The 23058-nt window shown below is 57.7% G+C and overlaps 1 protein-coding gene across 7 annotated transcripts; it reads right to left on the bottom strand.

Annotated features, from left to right (window-relative positions):
- Positions 1-7816: 7816 nt before the first annotated feature.
- MDFI (MyoD family inhibitor) lies at positions 7817-22515 on the bottom strand. Of its 7 annotated transcripts, none has more exons than XM_067043139.1 (6): positions 22343-22515; positions 22121-22207; positions 14576-14758; positions 11730-11816; positions 10974-11198; positions 7817-8317 (listed from the first exon to the last, which is right to left on the bottom strand). In XM_067043139.1, exons 2-6 carry the CDS (start codon positions 22194-22196, stop codon positions 8010-8012), a joined length of 879 nt encoding a protein of 292 aa, XP_066899240.1. In that variant the 5' UTR covers positions 22197-22207; positions 22343-22515; the 3' UTR covers positions 7817-8009. The 7 variants fall into 7 exon arrangements, with proteins under 7 accessions (XP_066899240.1, XP_066899241.1, XP_066899242.1 ...); XM_067043140.1 differs by having other exon boundaries at positions 7817-8266; XM_067043141.1 differs by lacking the exon at positions 11730-11816.
- Between the last annotated feature and the right edge of the window lie 543 nt (positions 22516-23058).

The raw sequence follows: 23058 nt of genomic DNA, 5'->3' as shown, positions 1-23058 counted from the left end.
TTTTTTTACGTCTTCATTGGGGTAGAATTGCTTTACAATGGTGTGTTAGTTTCTGCTGTATGACAAAGTGAATCAGCTATACATATACATATATCCCCATGTCTCCTCTCTCTTGCGTCTCCCTCCCTCCCACCCTCCCTATCCCACCCCTCTAGGTGGTCACAAAGCACAGAGCTGATCTCCCTGTGCTATGCGGCTGCTTCCCTCTAGCTATCTATTTTATGTTTGGTAGTGTGTATATGCCACTCTCTCACTTCGTCCCAGCTTACCCTTCCCCCTCCCCATGTCCTCAAGTCCATTCTTTACGTTTGCATCTTTATTCCTGTCCTTCCCTAGGCTCTTCATAACCATTTTTTATTTTATTTTTTTTAGATTCCATATATATGTGTTAGCATATGGTATTTGTTTTTCTCTTTCTGACTTACTTCACTCTGTATGACAGACTCTAGATCCATACACCTCACTACAAATAACTCAGTTTTGTTTCTCTTTATGGCTGAGTAATATTCCATTGTATATATATGCGACATCTTTATCCATTCATCTGTCGATGGAAGGGGCTGTTCTTCGTTGCAGTGCATGGGCTTCTTATTGTGGTGGCTTCTCTTGTTGCAGAGCATGGGTTCTAGGCACGTGGGCTTCAGTAGTTGTGGCACACGGGCTCAGTAGTTGTGGCTCGTGGGCTCTAGAGCGTAGGCTCAGTAGTTGTGGCGCACGGGCTTAGTTGCTCCGTGGTATGTGGGATGTTCCTGGACCAGGGCTCGAACCCGTGTCCCCTGCATTGGCAGGCAGATTCTTAACCACTGTGCCACCAGGGAAGCCCAGTCAGTATGTTTTCTTTTTCAGTTTTATCAAGAAATCATTGAGATACATATAAGTGTAAGGTGTATGGCATGATTGTTTGATTAACATATATTGTGAAATAATTATCACAATAGGTTCAGTTAACGTCCATCATCTCATATACGTACAGTAAACAGAGACGGAAGAAACAATGCGAAAGAGTAATTGACTTCCAACACCATGGATTGATTCCACTGTCTTTGTACTTTATGTAAAAAGAATCACATAGTCTGCTCTTTTGTGTCTGGCTTCTTTCCCTTGAGTCGGGTTTGTTCATTCTCACTGCTGTGCAGAATTCCATCAAGTGACTGCACCACAGTTTGTTTTTCCATTCTACCCTTAATGGACAATTGGGTTTCCATTTGGGGGTCACTATGAATAGCGTTGTGGTGAACATTCTAGTCTGTGCCTTTTGGAGCATGTGTGTATCTAGACCTTTTTCATATGCAACCAGAAGGGAATCGAATCGCTGGGTTGAATGGCTTATGCATGTCTGTTTTGCCAAAGGAGATGCACTCCCAGCGGTTGCGTACCAGGGTTCTTGGTGCTGAAACATGAGGTAAGACAGTCTCTAGCTACAGCAAAATGGGGAGAAGCTGGTGCGTGGATGGAAAAAGCTGGACTTCTCCATCCTGAGAGTGGGTTGCAGTGGGAAGGTGGGGGCGACAACACCCAGGAATGGGGATGGAGGAGGACTGGCAGCCTGTAGGGAGGGTGGCCACGGAAGGGTCTGGAAGGGCCATCTCTGGCTCTCCTCCTGAGCTAAGCAGGTAGAGGAGGCTGAGGTGACAGCTTCACATTCCAACAGCACCGGGGCTGCTCTGTGGGGTTTGTCCCCTCGTGCCCCTCACACTGATGTGGAAATTGCTCAGCCCCTGTGACTGGCCTCTGGTGGCAGAGTCTCACCCCTGGAGAGACGGGGGGGGGAAGGCTGTGGCAGACCCTGTGCTGGTCTCCTCAACAGCCGGCCCCCTTCTCCCTGCCCAGCAGTGGACCACGTTGGTCTGTCTGCTAGTCACTGCACACGCATTGCAGGTGATGGGGCTGCCTGTCCCCTCAGGCATTACCGATGAAGAGCTCTCTGGCCAACCCCTGCCTCTCTGCATCTCTGCCCCTTTGCCAGAGGGCTTCCTTCAGCAGCCCAACCAGGCAGCAAGCACCAGAAAACTGACACTCCATTGGGAAGAGCCTTCAACCAGTGATGGTGGGTTTGGTGTATAAATACCTCAGCTCCCTCAGAGGCAGGACTGAGTGCTATCCACCCACAGCGGTATGTCTGCCTTCCCTCCCAGTCTCACTCCCCTCCTCCCCTACTGATGTTTCCTGGAATCCCCTCCTGAACAAACCTACTTGCACTTGAAGCCTTGTCAAGGGCCTGCTTCTGGGGAAGTTAACCTAAGACCACATGTGACCCAGTCTGGACAAAAATGTAAGTAGACCTGCTAGGAGCTTCTGGAAATGCTTTTCGCCCCTCTGGTGAAAGGTGTAGGAGGAGAAGGTCTCTCTTTCCCTCTCTGCTGTTTTTGTTCTGTGTGGATGCTGTGTGAGCTTGATGCCTGGGGCTGCGGTAGCCGCTTTGTGACAAGGAGGGGAGACCTGGACCACATGATGAGGATGACAGAGTGAAAGGATGGAAGCCAGCTCCCTTGACAGCATCTTTGAGTCTCCCAATCAGCTTGGGATCACCTACCTCTGCACTTTTGTTAAGGAGACAGTGCATGTCCTTACAGGTTAGGCCACCTTCAGCTGGGTTTTCTCCTGCTTGCAGCCAAGCTCATCAATTGCTGATACAGGCCTTGTCCCAGAGGTGTTACCGTTGGACTCGACACTCCCGCTACCACCTTGAAGCTCCCAATTAGTGACACCAGAGAAGGACTAAGAGACAGGCTTGGGGTGGAGTTGGGCGGAGGAGGGGCCACAGGCTCAAACTCCACAGGTGGCTGAGGACTGGAGCTGAGGACCAGGGGTCCCAGAAGCGAGAAGGACTTCTAGGCAGCTGGTAGCTGGGGTCCCAAGGACAGGGGGTGGGGAGGGCAAGAACCCATTAATCTGGCCAGGGTGCGTTGTTATTGTTATTATTATGAAGCGTCTCAAGACTCACACTCATCCTGGCCTGGCCAGGCCCCATTAATGGCCCCATAAATTCCAGCCATAAAGAGTAATGGGGGGAGACAAATGAGATAATTAGGAATAAATCTCACCGAGGTCTCTATTCAGCAACATCCCTGGAACGGGCCAATCTTCCGAGCCATTAGCCAGGCCCCTAATTAATGCCAAGCTGCCCAGCGTTGTAGAGGCTCCAGGCACGGGAGGGACCCGGGACCAAAAGGAGGGGCATCGCTGCCCCCAAATCCCCCGCGGCGGGTGACCTTGGGAGCAGCCGAGGGGCGCGTGCCCGCAGCCTCCCTGCTTCGCTTTGCTGTCTCCAGGGCCTTGGGGATGCTTTGCCCGCAATGTCCCGTCTGCCTCGCTGTCTCTTCCCCTCCTTTTCTGCATCTCACTCCATCTCTGGTCTGTCTACCTTCAGTCTCTGTTTCTCTCTTATCAGATGGTCACTGGCTGCATCGTTGAGCCACAGAAGGTCTGACTTAGCAGGAATTGTGGGCGCCACCTGTAACCACCCTCCTCCATCTGTCCTCCCTGACAACAGTCAACACCAGGGCAGGGACCCCTTTGACACCCCCTCCCCTGGAACAGTCTTTGGAACCGGGCGGTACCCCCACTACTGCTGCAGTGTGCTCCCCTTGGGGCGGTTCTCTCTCTTGCTTGGGGCTGGGATCTCTCTCCGTGTCATTACCTCTGCCTCTGGGTCTTACCTCTGCCGCTGGAGCTGAGACTGAGCCTCACTCTCCTCCCAGGCTTCAGATTTTTGAAAGCCTTTGTCCTTGACTTTCCCTCTCCAGCCAGATGCCCTGTGCAGCTCAAGGTTTCCAGCCAGGCCTCCCCAACCCAGGTGCCTCCTCTGGTCCCACCTGTAGTGACCTCTGTTGTTTTAATCTGCCATCTTTCCCCCCCTTTTTGTCACAGCACCCCTATTTCTTTGGGAAATGTGCCCACCTGATTCTGGAAGGGCAGCCACGGAGCCCATCGTCTCTGACCACAGAGGTCTGGCTCATTGTGGCCCTCTGTCCCCTGACACGGTGACTGGTCCAGGGATGGGCCTTAGTGCCTTCCCTGGGCCCCCTGAGGTGGCAAAATTGAGAAATGCCTGCCACACAGCACGTGAACACACCTCTCTTTCCCGCCTCCGAGCACCCCTGGACACCTGTCCGCATCATGAGGGAATGAGGCTGTAACCCAGGGATGGTAGGAATTGAGGGGTACGGAGGCCACTGCAGGGTCGGGGAAAGACAGGAAAACCAGGTGCGGGGCAAGGAAGGCTGGGAGGGGCTTTTCTCTGGAGGAGGTGGGGGGAGGGGAGGGCTGGGGCTGTGGGAGATACCCTCCCATGCCTGTCTCCGTATCATTCTAGGAAAGTCGGAATGTGGAAAGTAGCATAAACACGGAAGTGACGAGGGGCCAGGTCTATGATCTCTGTCCTCTCTGCTGCCCTGGCTCAGCAATGGGGAGTGTCTGCAGCAGCTGTCCTGAGCCTTGGGGACCAGCCCTCAGTCCCCCACCACTGCCTCCTCTGCCCGGGGAGCTGGTGAAGGCCCCAGGGCATGGCTGGCTGCAGGCAGTCCAGCCTTGGGGCCGCTTCAAGGTGTCCCCTCCTTGCCCCGGAGACATGGGGTGTCTAGGCCCGAAGCCGAGTTGGAGTTGGCCCGGCTCTGAGTACAAGCACAGAGAATGCCGATTAAATGTGCCAAAGAATGGGGAGAAGCTGGTGGAGGCTCAGGAGGCTGGGGCGCGGGGGGCAGAGCATCCCTCCCCACACAAGCCAGCCCCTGGCTCAGCTGCTTGCTCGGTTACAGGGCAAACACACCAGATCACCCAGAGGTCACGGGCGGTCCTGGCCAGGGACAACTCAGCCTGGCCTCACCACCTTGTCCTCCCACAAATGTGGTAATGCCTCCCTTGAGTTAGACGACCCCGGGCAGGAGAGTGGGCTTCAAGGAGTCTCCTGGGCAAAGGGGAGTGCTGATCTGCTGCTCCAGGGTTGAAAGAAAACCAGAGCAGGCGACTTCCCTGGATACTGTGGCCGCCATTAGATTTCCAGAGCCTCATCACTGTTCCATTGTACACACAAGGAGACTGAAGCCCAGAGAGTGAAAGGGGCTCTTCCCCAGGACCTACAGCAGAACCCGGCTCAGATCAGCTGGTCAGAAAGCAGAGACTCGGAGCCAACAGAGAAGGACCACGGTGTGGAGGGGGGAACGGTCCAGAAACAGGGCTTGCCCTGGAAGGACATGTGAGCAGAGCTGGGTGGGTCAGTGGCCTCTGAGATAAATGCCATCTGCTTCCCGGCAGAGATGAGGCCACCTGGGCAAGGACGCGGGGGCTGGGGAAGGTGGAGAAGGCATGGGAGGCAGGGGGCGGGTAGCAGACACAAGGATCAGGCGGAACGGGCTGGCGGTGTTGCCGGTTCTGAAATGTGCAGTGTGTGAGCACATGTGTGTGTCTATGTCTGGTGTGTGTGTGTGTGGTGTGTGCGGTATGTGTGTGTCTTTGTGGAATGTATGTATGTGGCTGTAAGGAGAGTGTGTGTTTGTGTGTGTGTGGCTGAATTCCGCCTCTGTCTCACCCCCACCCAGCTCAGCCTCTCGGGTTTCAGCCACTGTCTTGCAGGAAATCGCTATTTGGACTTCAGAGGTGCCTCTTCCTGCAGCGGCTGCCACGGAGGGGAGAGGGACGGGAAGGGGCCTTCCTGCCCACCTGGACCAGACCTTGAGTTGGGCAGGAGAACCCCCCCACCCTGGTCCTCCCTAACGTCCCTCGAACGTCAGCCTTGGGGAGAAGCTGGGTTGAGCGGGGACTGAACAGAGGCCCTCCCACCGTCCTCCGTCCTCCTGTAGATAAAGAAGCACAGCAGAGAAGTGGATGCTCCCCGCGGCCATGGGGGCGGACTGGCATCCCCTCATCGAGGTCAGAGTCACAAACACGCACACCCCGAGGCCCAGCGATCCCACCTTCAGGAATATTCTACAGATACAGCTCATTTGTGCAAAAGGACATGCTCACACAAGCTTGTTTATAACAGAGAAATTAATAGAAGGGATTAAGCAGGAGCTGGGCAACTGGATCATGTGTGGTTCATCCCTCCGTGAAGCTCCAGGCTGCTCTTCAAAGTGCTGATAAGGAAGAGCCCCCAAACACATGGTCAAGTGATAAAAACGGTGCGACGTGCATGGGATTCTGACATTTTGTAAAAAAAAAAGAAAGAAAAATGATATGGGTAAATGCTTGTGTATGCACTTTTGATGAGACTTTTGAACCTTTTGTACTTTGAGCATACAATAACTAAGCAAAAACAGAAACACAAACCAAAAAAACCCTTGAGACAAACGAATATTGAGGGGGCCGAGAAAATGGGGCTTCTCTCCTGGCTTTGATCTTGACTATGTGACCCTGGGGAGGTCACTTCCTCTCTGTGTCCTGAGTTTCCTATGTGGTCCCAGAAGTCGGAAAACCTTGGTGTTGGCAAAGTGAGGCCTGTGTACACATGTATGAGGGGAGGGGCTGCAGGGGAGGCGGGGGTGGGGCGTGGGGGTGTTGTCCTTCTCACCATCTCTTGTCACCTCCTTCTGCTGACGCTGCAGCCCATTGCCCAAGGCCATGGGCTGTTCCCTAATGCGGCATTCCTTAAGAGAGCTCAGATTTCATCTGGCTCTTTTCCTGAGCTCCCTTCTCCCCTCCAGCATCCGTCAGGGCCACTCCACCCTTTGTTCCTGGAAGCAGCAGTCCCACCAGTTTCCCATGAGGTCTCCACTTTTCAAGGCCTTCTTCAGCCATGTCTTCTCCTCAGGACAATCCAAGTCCAACCATGAGCTGTCCTTTCACTCACCCTGGACCCCTCCTGGCTTCCTCCAGGTCCAAGATGGGGTGGAGAGGGGTTTGGTCCACACAGCCCTCCCCGCTGTCAGCCTCAGTGCCCTGATCTGCCCCTCCTTCCCGCACCCAAGGGCTCTGGACACCTGACCTCTGAGGCTCTCGCCAGTCCTGACAGTTTTCTTGTCTCAGGGCCCCTGGAAATCAGGGGGACAACTGAGGCTGGGCCACGTGACTTCCGTTCGGGCCAAACTTGCCTCCCAGTGCAGCCCTGGCTGTGCGGAGGCCCAGGGTTGCCCTCTCCCCAGGCCCTGCTCTGCCACTGACATAGGCGTCACCCTATGCCTTGGAGCCATCATGGCTTCGAGAAGCAGGAGTCAGCAGGAGATTAATTAATCAAAACCTGAACACATCTGCTGTTAATTAATTCTATGCCAAGTGTTAACTCTTCCCTTTCTGGGCTTCTCCATCCCTTTGGCAGGAAGAGGGAAATAAAGGTAGGGTGTGGGTACCCGGTCTTGTCTTCCTTCCTTCCATCAGGGGGGAACATGAAACAAGGGAGGGGACCTCCGATGCCAGGAAAGCCCAATCCATCTGGGGACTTTGTAGGGGGGGTTGTAGGAGTGTTTGCTTTTGAGAGTCCTGGTCCATGGCCATCACTCATGAGTCCTGAGGAAATGTGAGATGGACCCATATCTTTATTTACAGCAACACATAGAACAGACCTTCCCTCCATTCCCTCCCTCTCCCCTTCCAGTCTTTGCTATACCTTTCCCCACTCCCACCCCACCCTGGGCCCAAGCCCAGCCCTGCCCTCTGGGGTCACTGTATTGGTCAAGCCCCACAGGAGGGGAGACTGGGGAGGGGCTTGGCTGAGGTCAGGTGGGGTGTCTCTTTTCACATTTTGTTGTCCTCTAAGCCTGGGGGCAGGGGAGGGAGGAGGCAGGCACAGGGGCGGTGAGAGGTAGAAAAGCGCACAGCCCCAGCACCCCGGCCTCCCCCATGTCCCGGCCCCCTCCCCCAACTTTCACAGTGTTCTGCAGCCCTGGCAGCTGAGCCAGGAACGGTCCCCACCCCGCCCCCAGGTTTTAGGTGCTGTCGTCCAGGGAAACCAGCGGGGAGGACCGGCACCGCCCTCTCACCGGGCTGGGGTTCCGAGAGGGCTCGGGGAGGCTGGGAGAGGCCCGGGGGAGGGGGCGGTCCAGCCTCGTGTGACAGCCAGCCGGGGACACCGCGGGTCAGGAGGAGAAGCAGAGCCCACAGCACTCCATGCAGATCTCCAGGCAGTCGGCCGACTCGCAGCAGGCGTCCAGGATGCCGCAGTCCAGGTCGCAGGGCAGGTCGCAGTTGGCGCACTCGCCGGAGCCGCAGCAGCAGCAGCAGAGGCACGAGTCCTCGGAGCTGCAGGAGCCGCACGTGGCGCAGTCCAGGACGATGTTGCACAGCGTCAGGAACTCGCAGAACAGGCAGGACAGGATGCAGTGGACGCAGCAGTCTGCGGGCGAGACGGCCAGGGCCCGGGGACCAGCCGCGGGCGGCAGGCTCACTGAGTGCAAACATAACGCTCGTGCAGCCCTCCCCAGGCTCCGTGAAATGGGGACCCACCTTCCAGGTGACACGGAGAGTTACGTGGGGTGAGGGTCTGAGCCCCGGCGGCCTGGACCCCGAGTCCCTGCTTTGACCACCCTCGGTCATTTATTTAACGAACACCGAGGGAGGACGTGTTCCAGGCACTGTTCTAAGTGCTGTGCACGAGTTAACCTCATTGAAACTTGCAACAGCTCCTTGAGGTGGGGCTGTATTAGCCCCTCTCTACAGATGAAGAAACTGAGGCACAGAGAAGTCACTTCAAAATCTCTCCAGAACCCTACCACGCTGCTCAGCTCTTGCCTGGTGACAGTAACCGTGTCCTCGCTGGTCTCCCCACTCCCTGCCTTTGACTACTGCTCCCAGCCCGCACCTACTCCGCAAACGGAGGCCGGAAGGACCCTTGAAAAACTTCTGCTGGATTCCACCCCTCCTGACCTCGGAACCCTCTAGTGGCTTCCGCTTCACCAGGAGGAAAAGCCCAAGAGCTCACAGTAGCCCTGAAGGCCCCTCCCCAGATCACTGTTCTGTGGCCACACTGGCTGCTCCTGGTCATGCAGGCGCTGCCCCCTGTCCCCCCAGCGCTCCGGCCCCCGCCCAGATACATGCTCTGCTCATTCTGTCCCCTCCGCCTTTGCCCAAACGTCCCCTCTCGGGGAGGCCTTCCGCGAGCACCCTTCTGAATACTGCGAGCTGCCGGGCCCGGGCCCCAGCCCCAGCCCCAGCCCCTCGCAGGGGCCTGCTCTGCCTCCAAGCACCGCAGGGGCCGACATCTTTGTCTGTTACGGTCCCTAGACCGGTGCCCCGCTCATCGTGGGTGCTGAATAAATACACAGGAAGTGAATTAACGCACGATCCTGCCTTGGGCACCCAGCTGGTACGCGGTGGTGCCGGCTCGGCAGCCCGTGTTCTGAACCGCTGGCGTGCTGCCAGGATGGTGGGCGGGCGCCCCTCCCAGGGGTCGGGCCATGGGCAGTGTCCAGTTCCTCTGACCAGGCGGGCCCCTGGCTCAAGGCTGCTGGTCCTGTGGGAGTCTCACACCATCATGCAGGCTCTGACGTCCCCACCCAGTCCTGTGTACAGGGAACGGGGGCTCGCACAGCTGGAACCCCTGCCATCTATCTGGCAAACTGGATAAGGGAGTTCTCTTCAGATGCAAATCTGCTGAGGTCACCACCTTGCTTAAAACCCTTCGAAGCTCCGTATTGTCTTCCAGGTGAAGTCTAGACCCGCTATGCAGCTTACTGAGTACCCTCCACCGAGGGAGTGCCGGTCTGCTTGGAATCTCACCTCCCACCATTCCTCACCGGGAACTTCATAATCTAGCCACACTAGCCAGTTCTCACCTCTGTGCTAAGGCACCCTGGCTAGATCCTCCTATGGGTCCTTTAAGGCTTGCTCAGACCCCTCCAGAGCCTTCCCAGACTCCCCTCCCCAGCTTTCTGGGCTGGTGTGGGTGTCCCCCTGTGTTCACTTTATCACTCATCATTTATCTCTTATCACATCACAGAGCGATTGCCTGTTTCTATCTCTCGGATGAGAGCTTTATGAGGACAAGCCTCGGTACCCAGCACACAGCACGGTGCCTGGCTCACAGCAGGTGCCCAGTTCACTTCAGATGCATGAATACCCCCTTCATAAACAAGCCTGTTGGGCAGAATCTGCTCTGGGGGGGGTGAAAGTTATGAACACATTGTGTGCAAATGTGTACACTGAATCCTCTTTGCAGAGGACCAGCCAGAGTCCCCCAGCATGGAGAGAAATTACTTAAAAGTTCTGGGGTGAAGGTCAAGCACCACTGGGCTACAGGTAGCCATCACCCATGCTGAACTGATGCCTGGTGGGGAGGGGGACCTGGCTGCCCAGGTCAGAGGACCTCTGTGTGGCAGGGACAATGGCTGGTATATCTGGGTGCTCTGACCTCCCACTGCACCTTGCAGCCCCCAATTAAGCATCTGACGGTGCATCATTTTATTACGCTAAGTGCTGTGCTCTCACTAAACAGATGGTCCATTCCTCAAGGAAAATTTCTGTTTCCAGAAATGAGGTGGCTTAAGCTGCACGAGCCCAGATGGCTCCATTTCTTGTTAGGGCAACTCTGGGAGAGTACGGATGAGAAGGGGTTGGCCTTGAGAACTCACACGTGCCTAACCTTACCCAGCATGTGTCCTCTGCAAGGTTCTTTTTTTTTTTTTTGCGGTATGCGGGCCTCTCACTGTTGTGGCCTCTCCCGTTGCGGAGCGCAGGCTCCGGACGCGCAGGCCTAGCGGCCATGGCTCACGGGCTTAGCTGCTCCGCGGCATGTGGGATCTTCCCGGACCAGGGCACGAACCCGTGTCCCCTGCATCGGCAGGCGGATTCTCAACCACTGCACCACCAGGGAAGCCCTGCAAGGTTCTTTAAGAGTCTTGCATCAGACTCCCTGGAGGGCTTGTTAAAACCCAGACTCCCAGGCCCCACCCAGAGGTTCAGATCTGGCGGACCTGGCATGGGGCTGAGATGCTGCACTTCTAACCAGCAACCTTGTAAAGATGCCGCTGCTGGCCCCTGTATCAGACTTCGAGGAAGCCAGCTTTGGAGGCTTCTCCCAGAGGGAGGCGAGATGGGGTGCTTACCTTCCTGCGCCTGGAGAGGGATCTGGGAGGCAGCAGACTTGGTGCTGCCCTTGCTTTTCTTGCTGCCTTGGCTGGCTAGAGATGGGTGTGTCTGCAACTTCCGGTGGGTCTTGGGGCCACCCAGGGCTCCGTTCCCCGTCCTCCTGGCGCCGCCCAGCTCCGATGGGTGGCCAGAGCCATTCACCACTAGTGGGGTGCAGCCCAAGGGGTTCCCCTGAGGCTGGCCTAGGAAGATGATGAGAAAGGGCAATGGGGGAGGTGGGAGCTGGTGGGGAGGTCCCCGCACAGCCTCCCGGGGCTCTGCTTGAATCCCGCCTGCTTTGTTCCTAGATACACCACAGGTCATCTAGCTGATCTGTATTTTGCAGATGGGGAAACCGAGGCCCAGGGAAACTGACTTGCCCAGTGGCACAGCATGAAACAGCCAGAGTCGAGCCTGGCTCCTGACTCCCAGGTCCCTGCTCATTCCAGAAAAGACAGGGGTGCAAGGCAAAGGGAGAGGCTCAGGGCCCTGGACTCCACCTTCTTACCCCACGTGAAATCCACTCTCCTGCTCTTGGGGTCCTGGGCTTTTGGCGAGAGTGGTGGCAGCTGGGGGTGGAGGGACGGCAGGGAAGCAGTTAACCGTCACCTCGGCCCCTGCCAAGCCCCCTGCTGCTTTTGCCCTTCGTGTGCCAGGTGATTGATTGGGAACATCTGTTTGGAGATGAATGCCCTGGCCCTGGAATCCAGGGTCTCCTCGGAGCAGCCCCCTACCTCCTGCTGCTTCGGCTTCCAGCTCCCCGCCCCATCCGGCCTCTGTGGGGCAGCTGCAGAAAGGGCTTGCTGAGGGGCCCCTTGGGTCTGAGGAGGGGGAGAAGGGAAGATGGAGGCCGAGCAGGGAGACCCCAGAAGCTGGGAACCCTGGGTCCCCATCCCAGGCTGAGGGACCAAAGCAGTTTTATCAGTGGGTTGTGGGGAGGCTGGCCCTGGAGATCCCCCCAAACACCTCGTTCCTTCCCTCAGGTTTGCCCACCTGGATGGCATGGTTCTGTTCTCAAGAGATAAGGGCAGGTGTGTGTGTGTGTGTGTGTGTGTGTGTGTGTGTGTGTGTGTGTGTGTCGAGATGAGGGCAGGTATGTGTGTGTGTGTGTGTGTCTCGAGATGAGGGCAGGTGTGTGTGTGTGTGTGTGTGTGTGTGTGTGTGTCTCGAGATGAGGGCAGGGGTGTGTGTGTGTGTATGTGTGTCTCTCAAGAGATGAGGGCAGGGGTGTGTGTGTCTCAAGAGATGAGGGCAGGTGTGTGTGTGTGTGTGTGTGTGTGTCTCAAGAGATGAGGGCAGGTGTGTGTGTGTTTCAAGAGATGAGGGTAGGGGTGTGTGTGTGTGTGTGTGTGTGTGTGTCCCCCAAGAGATGAGGGCAGAGGGGTGTGTGTGTGTGTGTATATGTGTGTCTCTCAAGAGATGAGGGCAGGGGTGTGTGTGTCTCAAGAGATGAGGGCAGGGGTGTGTGTGTGTGTGTGTGTGTGTGTGTGTGTGTGTCAAGAGATGAGGGCAGGTGTGTGTGTGTCAAGAGATGAGGGCAGGGGTGTGTGTGTGTGTGTGTGTGTGTGTGTGTAGAAGTCTGGGAAGGGCCCCTGACTCCTGGGCAGGACCCTCTGGCCCTGAGGACCCTCAGTAAACATGAACGTGGGGCACTTCCATCTCTCAGGCCCTGGGGTCTAGATCCCCAGCTCCCTCTGGGCTAGGTCTCTGGGTTTGGATTTTGGCAGGAGGGGATGTCTGGGGCGGGAGCTGGAGGCTGAGGAGAGCGGAAGGGGGCCTCAGCGCTTCCCCTAGCTGAGGGGGCTGGGCCTTTTGGTAATGGTGGGAGCACATTGCCGGAGCTCACTGCGTGCTGGGCACTCTTTGCTCTTCGGAGCACTTGGTATGCGACTTGTTCTCAGTATCTCTATAGGGCAGTATCTCCTTTTACAGGTGAGGAAATCGAGTCCCAGGGAAGTACAGTAACTTGTCCAAGGTCACACAGCGAAGGGTCAGAGGTGGGAGCAGCCTGGAGGCTAAAAGCTGGGACTCCAAGAGCAGAGAGGCAAGGAGTGGGGCAGAGGTTGGGAGGCAAGGGACTGAGGAATAAGCTGCTACTATCACAACCATCACTACTCTAATAACTAGTAGCTGACATGGTTTGAGCTGTGACTAGGTGCCAGACACACACAGTGTTAAGAGCTCTAAGTGTAGTAACTACTTCCTTATGTGCTTTTTTTTTTTGGCCACACCGAGAGGCTTGCAGATCTTAGTTCCCTGACCAGGCATTGAACCTGGGCAATGGAAATGAAAGTGCTGGGTCCTAACCGTTGGACCACCAGCAATTCCCAGCAGTAACTTCCTTAAGCATCAAACAGATCTACTATTACCAGCCCATTTTGCAAATGAAAAAACTGAGGCCCAGAAAGGGTAAAACTTGCCAGAGGTTCCACAGCTAGGAAGTGGAGCGGGGAGGGGATGGAGATTGGGAGAAAGGAGCTGAGGACAAGCTGGGGAGTCAGGGAGACATGGGAGACAGGGCTCTGGGGAGGACCGGGCTGGGAGCCTCTGGCCCTGAGCAGTGGCTGGTGCCTGCATCTGGGTAAACAGGGGTAAGGCCAGGGGAAGTGTTCAGGCCTGAATCATCCTGCCCCCACCTCCCGGCCCCATGGTGGGTGACTGGGCTGAGTCCTTGGCCAGCTTCAGTGCCCCCTGCCCTGCTGCCTAAACATGGGCACAGTGACCAGACGGCGGGAGCGTGTGGTGAGCTAAGGGCCCAGGAGGTTGGGGCAGACACAGAGCTTGCCTGTGACCATGGCCGTGGCGGTGGTCGTGGTGGCTGAGTCACAGAGCAAACACTCAGGGCCCATAGACACAGGGGTGTCTGTCCAACTCCCATCCAGGCCCCCTCCTCCGTGACCACGGCATTCACCTCTTTCTCTCAGTTCTGGTGGTGGGTGTGTCTGGAGGGCAGTGCACTAGCAGGATTTAGTAAACCCTGACTTCCATGGAGCCCAGCTTACCCCAGATGCCCTGGCTGAAGGCGGCCCCACACTCGGCCATGCCAGCTGGGCAGGCAGGCATAGGAGAGAGCACTGGGCCAGGAGACCTGAGCTTCCCAGTCTGTGTCCAGGGAGAGTGGGTCTCTGTGCCTCAGTTTCCTCATCTGTAAAATGGGCTTGGCGCCAATTTGGAAAGCGCGTGAGATCATGCAGGGAAAGAAAGTTGGAAAGTACCAACGTGTCTGTAGATGCTGCAGATCTTACTGGTAATTACAAAATGATTCTGGCTGTCCCTTCCCCTGCTTCTGAGGGTGACAGTGGCGAATTCTCCCCCTCCAGGACCTCCTTGGAGACACTGAGCTAAACCTGGGAATAGAGCTGAGTTTGGTCCTTTCTACAGAGAGCAACTGCGGGTGTCTCCCCTGCCGGTTTGCTCTTGACACCCTGAAGGCTGGGCTGCTTCAGGCTCCGGCTCCCTGCCCCTGGCCTCACGGTCTCTTGTCCTGAACCAACGGCGTTTCTGCCAACCCATCTGCATCGGATTCCCTAGAGCAACACTTACATGTTGCCACCCCAGTCCCCTGACCCCTAGGACTCACGTGTCACAGCTTCTGTGGGGATGTCGAGGTCAGTGCTGTCCAGGGCCTGGGAGGCCCCAGGGCCATTGCTTTGGGGCATGGAGGGTGCCGCCTCCTCCAGGGAGCCCTCCTCTAGCGCGGCCTCCGCAGGTTGAGCGGATCCTGTCACTACCTCTGGTCCAGGCAGGAGGGATAGGGTCTGGGCTAGGGAAAAAGCAGACGACCGAAGGACATTTTCCTGGTGCCCTCCTGTTTGCCCAGCCCTGGTCCTCTTTCCACGGCCCAGAATGCCGTGGGCCCTCGTTCTTGGTCTCTGTACCAGTTACCCAGCCCTTACCCTACCTGGCAACAGTGCCAGACTCTAGAATAGAAAGTTCTCAAACCACAGCCCATGAACGAGCAAGGGTGTGTACATGTGCGTGTGTGTGTGTGTGTGTGTGTGTGTGTGTGTGTGCACCGTCAGGGAGAGGGACCCGAGATGCATGGTATAAGGGAAGTGGGGGGAGACAGAAACACAGCGCTGGAGAGAAGAGACAGGCAGTGATGGGGAGACAGGGACAGGCATCCAGAGTGACATGGAGAGAGAAAGAATCAAAGGCACAGTGAAAGGTAGAAGCAAAGAGAGACAGTGCATCAGAATGTGGGAGATTGGGCACGGAGGAGGGCACCCCAGACGCCCAGTGACAGACAGCCCGGGACAGGCAGGAGACTCAGCAATTGAGCAAAAGCCAGCGATGGAGAGAAAGATAAAGATGAGGTCGGAGACAGAGGCGATGGAGAGGAAGTGGGGTACAGACAGAGCAAGAGGGAGACAGACAGTGAGCAATTGGGGCCGAGATAGAGGATGATAGCAAGAGAAAGAAGTCAGAGAACCCTGGGGGGTGAGGCGGAGGGGCTCCGGGCAGGAAGAGAGCCGGGGAGACGGCCCAAGAGGGCTGCAAGAGGCGTATGGCAGCCACATGTAATTACAGTGAATGGCTCGGCCCCTCTGTGCAGGGTGGGTGGAAGGCAGAAATGGAGCCACCTACAGTTCCTGAGGCAGCAGGACTAGGGCCCCCTGGGCCGCGGGCAGGAAAGTTCTGGGGGCTGAGAGGTGGGGCAGGGTGGCAGAAAGGTGACTGGGTGTGGGAAGGCCTGAGGGTGGACAGGAAGGGTGAAGCCCAGGGTCATGGGGCCAGGGGCCAGGCTGGGCAATGACAGGGTGCAGCCTGGGCCTCCCATCAGCCCCCAGGTCGTGCAGTGGGAATGACAGGGGCCTCAAGAGGGTGCCCTCCCCCAAGCCGCACGGGGAGCAGAGGAGACAGAAACGAGGGACTCGGAGACACACAGAGACCAAAGGGCTCAGGGAGAGGACAGTGACACACGGAGCCACAGAGAAAGATGAAGAGAAAGAGTGATGACACCCAGAGAGCAAGAGGTCAGTGCCCACCCGTACACACCACACACAGAAATCACGAGACACACCCACAGGGACAGAGAGAGACAAGAGCTAGTCTTGCAAACAGTAATGGAACCAATCACAGAGCACAGAGGGCCTCACATAGGGGTTCCTTCCCTGAGCTGTCTCCGAATGGGGGTGGAGGGGTAGGGAAGGAGATCATTAGAGGGATCGACTCAGGTTGGGCATGTAGGTCTGGGGGATGGGAGCATCCTGAGGGGAGGGGACAATCCAGGGGCTCAGAGACCCCTGAACAATCCTTGTTCCAAAGACCCTGGTCTCCCACGGCCGGGGGACCGAGGCCCCAGGGACCCCACGTGGGTCGTACAGAGAGCAGCCGGCATGCTCCCACCTGCCTAGGGAAACCACTGACCCTGCCTGGAGCTGGCAGCTGGGACAGTGAGCAGGGAGGGCTGGGGCTCCCACCACTCCTGAACAGTGGCAGTTCTGTGCTGGGAACCCCTCCTGGTGCCCAGGGAGGCAGGAGGCAGGTCCCTCCAGCCCCATCCATTCCCTGGGCCTATTGAGAGCTCTCTGTGCTCATGAGAGGTCAAATGGCTTTGGGAGGATCGCAGGGCTCGGACGAGGGGGAGCAGAGATGACCCCCAAGGGGGATCCAGGCCTCTCGCTCCGTGGCACCTCTCCCAGCCCAGAGCTCGGTCTACAGCAGCACAGACGGGACAGGACGGTGGAGGGACAGGACCAACCTGGCATGGAGAGGGAGGCTCATGGCTTGAGTCCTCATTCCCAGAAAGGGAGGGGGCCGCCCAGCTCCAGCCCATGGCCCCAGAGGCGTCTTGCCAAAGCCCTGCAGCGGAGTGCTGACTCTCCCAGGTGGTGTAATGACAAAGGTCTGAGCCAGCAGCTGGAAGACCCAAGCCCTGGTTTTTACCAGATACCAGCTTGGGCGAGTTACCAGGAATTGGGTCCCCTTGTGTGAAAGGGGGCTCACCATGCTTGTCCCTCAGTGTTTCAAAGAGTAAATGAGGGCTTCCCTGGTGGCGCAGTGGTTGAGAATCCGCCTGCCGATGCAGGGGACGCGGGTTCGTGCCCCGGTCCGGGAAGATCCCACGTGCCGCGGAGCGGCTGGGCCCGTGAGCCGTGGCCACTGGGCCTGTGCGTCCGGAGCCTGTGCTCCGCAACGGGAGAGGCCACAACAGTGAGAGGCCCGCGTACCGCAAAAAAAAAAAAAAAAAAAAAAAAAGAGTAAATGAAACACGCAGCAGTGCCTGACATGCAGGGGGCCACTCACATACCCTCCCACCTGCCCATCCCCCCGCCTGCCCTCCCTCCTCTCCCTTCCTTCCTTTCCTCCTTCCTTCCTGTGCTGTTTGGTGTAACAGCTACGAGACAACGCACCTCCCAATAAGTCAAGCACTGGGTGGACCAAAATGAGAAAGACCTGGTCACTCCCCCAGGAGTTCTCTGTTGGGGTTGGGGTGGGTGACAGTCACATACACTGAAGAGCAGGAGTTACAGCAGGGCTATCTAAGAACTGTGGAAGCACAGAAGGTGGGCACTTATCCCAGGGGTGTGTGTGGGTGTGTGTTTTTTGTGTGTGTCTAGGAGGCTTCTTGGAGAAGGCAATGCCTACATTGGGTATTAAATAATCAAGCAGTCAGCAAAGAAGGGGAAAAGGGCCTTTGGAGAACAGCAGCAAAAGCCAAGACCCCGGTGTGAACAGCTATAGCGTGAACGAGGGGAGACCGGAATGATAACTGCGGCACGGTGGGCCGTGTGGTCACTTCCCAGGCTTTCTCCTGAGGTCACCAGGGCACACAGAGGCGACACCGTCAGTCCTGCAGTGGCAGGAGCCAGGATTGCCTCTGTCTTGCCCCCCCCGGGTTGAAGAGGGAGGAAGGCGAGGAAGAGGAGTTAGGAGACTGGTCCTCACCTGGGCCCTCCTACCCCTCTGTCGCCTGCCACTCTCTGGGCGGTCTCTCCTAAGTCACCTACAGGGCTGGTGACCTTGAACCTGGTGGGAACAGGAAATTACAGAGAGCACAGACAAAGTCCCGAGGAGGCCCCTCCTGCAGGAAACCTGCCATTCTGGGGTGAGCATCAGACCTTGGAAGGAAACCAGGGGGGAAAGTAAATCCAGTCCAGTCATCTTGACCCTGGAAACACTGAGGGACAGACCTCCTGGAGCCGGGAGGGCTGCGGAGGGGACCCAGCAGACACTGCGGGAGCAGCGCTGAGGGCAGAAGAGGAAACTGTGCTGAGGGCATGGAGACGTGGCAGCAGGCAGAGAAGGAACAAGAAGTGGCAGGAGGACCTGGTCTGCGGGTGACACGCTGCTCAGAGGCCCCGACGCCAAGATGCTGGAGAAGAAACAGCTCTCCTTGCAAGCACATGGAGCCGAAAAACCAGACAAGAGGCAGGGCCCACGCGCTCAACCATCAAAAGGCGGAAAGAGCCCAGTTTTCCTTCTTGTGGCCAGGAGACCCCTGCCCAGCCACAGAGGGGAGAACATCTCTGAGGAGAAACTCCAGGAGGATGGGAGGCCAGCAAAGGACAAGGGCCACCGTGTGGACGAGAAACTCAAGTTGTGTGGGGAGGCATCTGCCCCGGGTGGGGGTGGGGCTGGAGTCCCTGGCTGGGGCCCCACCAGAGCCACCTTTTTCTAATGTGCACAGGGGGTAATTCCCTGGCGGTCCGGTGGTTAGGACTCCGCGCTTCCACGGCAGGGGGCACGGGTTCGATCCCTGATTGGGGAACTGAACTAAGATCCTGCAAGCAGCATGGTGCAGCCAACAATAAATAAACTTAAAAAAAATAATAATGTGCACAGCAGGCCAGCCATGCTGGTGGCGTCTCTGAGCAGAAGCCCCAGCCCTGCACTTCTCTCAAGAGTTCCCATCTCCAAGGCGGAAACACAGAAAGGCAAGAGTCCCTGTGCCTCGATGTATTCTCATCCCTAACGTGGGGTAAGGTTCAGGTCAGTGCCCTGAGTTCTGGAAAGACGGCTCCAGGAGAGGGTGGGAAAGTCACGTTTAAATCCATAAGCCCGAGAGCGAAGCAGAGAGATTCAAACTTCAGCCGGACCCTGTGTGCTCCCCCTCTGCCTGCTGTTCCTGGATGCAGAAGGAGTTCGGGGGACCTCTTCCAGGTGGGAAGCGTTCATTCCAAGCCTGGAAAGTGTCCACAGGGCCCTTGTCCCCAAGCTCCGGTGCCTGGTGCCTCCAGCTGAGCCCTCTCCATTGTCTTCGTGGACAGTGGACCCAGCCTTCCCCTTTGGAGCTCCGACCATCTCTGCAGAGAGAGGGCCAGGATCTGATCTACTCAAAGAGTAGTGACCAAAGCCCCACATTCCAATCTCTCCTTGGCCTGGTGTTCAAGGCCTCGGTCTGTATCTTCAGCCTACTCAATGGACAAGGATCCTATATTCCAGGCTGGCCGACCTCTCCATGGCCCCAGGCCACCACAGGGCCTTCTGCCCAATCCATCCAAGCTTATATTGTTCCCCTTGATCAGAATGTCCTACCTCTCCCCTCTCCCCAAATCCAGCTCATCCTTCAGGACCCAGCTGGAGTTTCACCTCTTCCTCCAAAAAGCCTTCCCTGACCCTCGAGCCAATAGTCTCTCCTTGGGGTGGCCACTTACTGAGAACTCAGCATCCAGGGTTCCCTGCTGTAAACTGTAACTAATGAGTGAAGTGTGGGTCCTCAATCAGACTGTAGCCCCAGTGTGTCTCTGCACCCCCAGCAGTCACTTAGCAAATGTCTGTTGCTGATGATTGAGTTCTGGAACCTGGAGCCCCAGGTCAGGAGGAGAGAGAATGAGAAGGTGAGAATTAGGGTTGGCACCTGGCACCAAGAAGGCAAGAACGTGGACTCGTTTGATGCACACTTGTGACACACAGGTCACAGGCTCAGGTCACGAGGCTGAGGGCTTGTGAGGGCCTGAGATGGCCAGTTAGGCTGGGTCCAGTTGGTTTTATTTTAGGTCTGAAGGCTCCAATTCCCCAGGAAATTCAATTTAGAACCAAGAGCAGGAATGTGACGCCACAGTGCTGGACAGAAATCTGTGGGTTAGGGAGCCAGGCTCCTGGGGCTCTCGGGGCTGGATGGGGAAGAGGGCACTGGGGGAGCCAAGGGTGTGCGGGCTTGGCCACCTTCCCTGAGCAGAGCTTCCCTGGGTCCCCTTGCACCCCTGTCTGCATCTTGGGTGGCTGAGGGAGGGGCTGACTTGCTCCCTGGCTATCTTGCCATCAGGGCCATGGCCTTGCTGTTCTGTCAGAGCTCAGCAGGGAGCGTGGGGGATTCTGGTCTCTCCGATTTAGGCGTCTGTGGGGTTTTGGCTGGGTCTCCTGCGGTTTGGGCTTCCTGGGCAGCAGGCTCATTCTCTCAAGGCAGCAGAGCCAGGCCTTCTCGTGTTATGAAAGCCACATTGTCTGGCCCAGCCCAGGCTGGGGAGGGGGCTCGCTGGGGCACTGGGGGGCCTCAAGTTACAGCCCAGGGCTTAACCCTCCCAGTGGCCCACCCTGGCCCTTGCCCCTGCCCCGAGCACATTCAGCCCCTCCTTTCCCTACTGGGGCTCGAAATGGGTCACACAGGGGCGAGGACCTTGGAAGGAAGGAGTGGAGGCGAGAGCAGAGAAAATGGATAAGCAGGGGAAGAATGGGAGAGTTGGAGCTAAGCAGGAGGTAGAGAAAGAGAGGAGGGGCGAGGGACAGAGAAAGAGCCTTCCCGGGTCTCTGTTCCTAGCTCTCTCTCCAGGCTGCAGGAGTCCAGTTCTTGGGGGAGTTTATTCCCTAGAAGTCCCTACTCCAGGGTCTCCACAGAAGGGGGAATCTGAGGGCTGGTGGGACACACAGCAGACTCACTAGCCTCACGTACATGCCGGCCCCTGGGCAAACATCTCCCACTTGTCCTCACTCCAGGAGACCCCCCAGCCCCGCCCCGCACCTCCACAGCCCTGGGTCTCCAAAGGGCCAGCATCCACACCAGGTAGACCTGGGCCTCTCCAAATGGGCAGACCAGCTCCCATGGGTGGATATGGAGACTGAGGCCAGAGAGGGGAAGGAACTTGTCCAAGGCCATGCAGGGAGTTAGTTAGTGTCAGAGGTCCAGGACCAGACCTCCGTTATTCAGAGACTCAAAGAGGGGAGAAGGGGTGAATGGGGCTGGGTGAGAGAAAGGCAGAAGATTAGACTAACACAGAGCTGGGATTAAAGGCATGAAATCTGGGCCTGTACTCCTGCATGCCACCCCTCCAGCGCCCCCCAACAAATCCCAGATGTTCCTGACTTCTCCCTGTCCCTGTGGTCCATTGCAAGCCTCAGCTCACATGTGTATGGTGAGGGGATGGACTGAGAGCCACAGCCCCAGGACTCCCCTCCGTCCCCTCCTCAGACCCGCTCAGGGAGTCACAAACCCTCCGGGGTTGGGAGGCTCCTGAAGGAATCCCAGGGAGGTTACAGACCCTGTGAGTTGAGGGAAGGGGCGTTTCACTCGGGTGTTGAGCACTTGATTGGGGTGAGTGAGAGAGAGAGAGAGAGAGAGAGAGGCGGAGGAGATAAAGCGTGTGTGTGTGTGTGTGTGTGTGTGTGTGTGTGTGTGTGTGTGTGCGCGCGCGTGTGGGCGTGCGCGCGCGCGCGTCCCTGCAGGGTAGGGGTGGCGGGGAATGGCCGGGCCCGGGTGGGGAGGAAGACGAACGAGACGAAATGGCAAGGAGGGGAGGGGCCGGGTCCTGTCGGACAAAAGTTTTCTGGAAGCACTAGGCTCTGGCTGGGTTGGGGGAAGGGAAGGAGAGAAAGACTCAGACACCCCCAACCCGCCTGAGGCCCCCATAAATATTTACACACCGGGCAGAAAAGGCTGGGACACAAATCCTAGACGGACAGACAGACAGACACTGCGGTGTGTGTGTGTGTCTGGTGTTGGGAGTGGGGAGAGTTGGAGCCAACTTGGCGCGGCCACCGCCTCCGTTCGGGCCCTACCCCCATCGCCTCAGCCCTCCACTCTCCTTGGACCCGGTCCCCGATACCCAGATTCCTCGCCTCCACCTCCACTCAAGCTTCACCGAACCCTCTCCCCGCTTCTGAGGGAGGAGGGGGGGAGAATGACCACCGCCTCCGAACCCCTACCCGGCTCTCGTCCAGTCTAGCTCTCCATCCCCGGTCCTACCTGGGCCGGGGGCTGCACTGGGGGCTCCATGGGGCGCGTCGCAGTGAGGGGGGCGCTGGCCACTCACCTGGGACATCGGCCCGGGACCTGCGGGAAACAGGGCTCAGCGGGCGGGGCGGAAGGTCCCCGCGCGCGCGAAAGGGGAAAAGGGAGCCGGGCAGAGGGCGATCCAGCGGCAGCCGTGCGCCTATCCCTTCCCAGCCCGGCCCCAGACCGACTTACTCGTGCGAGCTGCGCGCCGTGGAGATTACTGCGCGGGGCCTGCCATGCGCTACGGCCACGAGCGCCCCAGCCCTGGGGCAACTCGGTTCCACAGCGCTCGCTCCGTGCCCCTCCCCTCTCACTCGCTCCTTTCTCCCATTTCGGCGCCAGCGCGCGCCGCTGGCCCCCTTCCTTCTGCCTCCTTTCCCTGTAGCCCCCTCGCTCCTCCCCTGCTTGCCTGTCCTCTTTCCTCCCCTCCTCCCCGGCCCACCCTCTCCCCGCCCCCTCCTCGCCTTCCCAGGCGCCCCCCCACCACGTCCCTTCCCCCGCGCCGGGCTCGGCGCTGCCTGGGCGGGACACGTCTGTCCGCGGGGCGCCGCGGCTGGAGCCCCCACAGGAAGCCGGCTCCGCGCGTTTCCTCCGCGCTCTCGGAGCTGGGCCCAGTCTCCCCAGATCCCCGCCCCCCCTCCCAGGCCCAGCGCCCCGGGGGGCGTGCAAAAGGGGCCGCGCGTTCCCCTTCGCCTGTCCTAAACTCTGCGAAAGTTTTCGAAAAAGCAAGAGAACGAGAGACAGACAGAAACCATGGTGACCACAACTACCTCGAGCCAATTGTCTGAATATTTGTGGCCCCCAAATCTCGTTGTCCCAAAGGTGGGAGTGATCAAGTTTCTCAGGTACCCTTTGCCCACCCCCTTGGTCTCTGCCCCGGGGTCCTAAGCCTTGGCACAGACCAGAAA

This window comes from Kogia breviceps, chromosome 10, assembly GCF_026419965.1.
Source record: "Kogia breviceps isolate mKogBre1 chromosome 10, mKogBre1 haplotype 1, whole genome shotgun sequence".
NCBI classification, from domain to species: Eukaryota; Metazoa; Chordata; class Mammalia; order Artiodactyla; family Physeteridae; genus Kogia; species Kogia breviceps.
The sequence above is the reverse complement of the archived record's forward strand: the minus strand, read 5'-3'. Positions and strand labels throughout refer to the sequence as shown.

Bases quoted from the DNA above. Each gene is read 5' to 3' on its own strand.
- MDFI (XM_067043139.1), bottom strand. From the start codon at position 22,196: ATGTCCCAGGTGAGTGGCCAGCGCCCCCCTCACTGCGACGCGCCCCAT. The intron at 11,199-11,729 runs GTAGGGGGCTGC...TCATCTTCCTAG, and splicing joins GGAAGCCGAAGCAGCAGGAG to GCCAGCCTCAGGGGAACCCC. The intron at 8,318-10,973 runs GTAAGCACCCCA...GTTTGCACTCAG, and splicing joins CCCTCTCCAGGCGCAGGAAG to TGAGCCTGCCGCCCGCGGCT.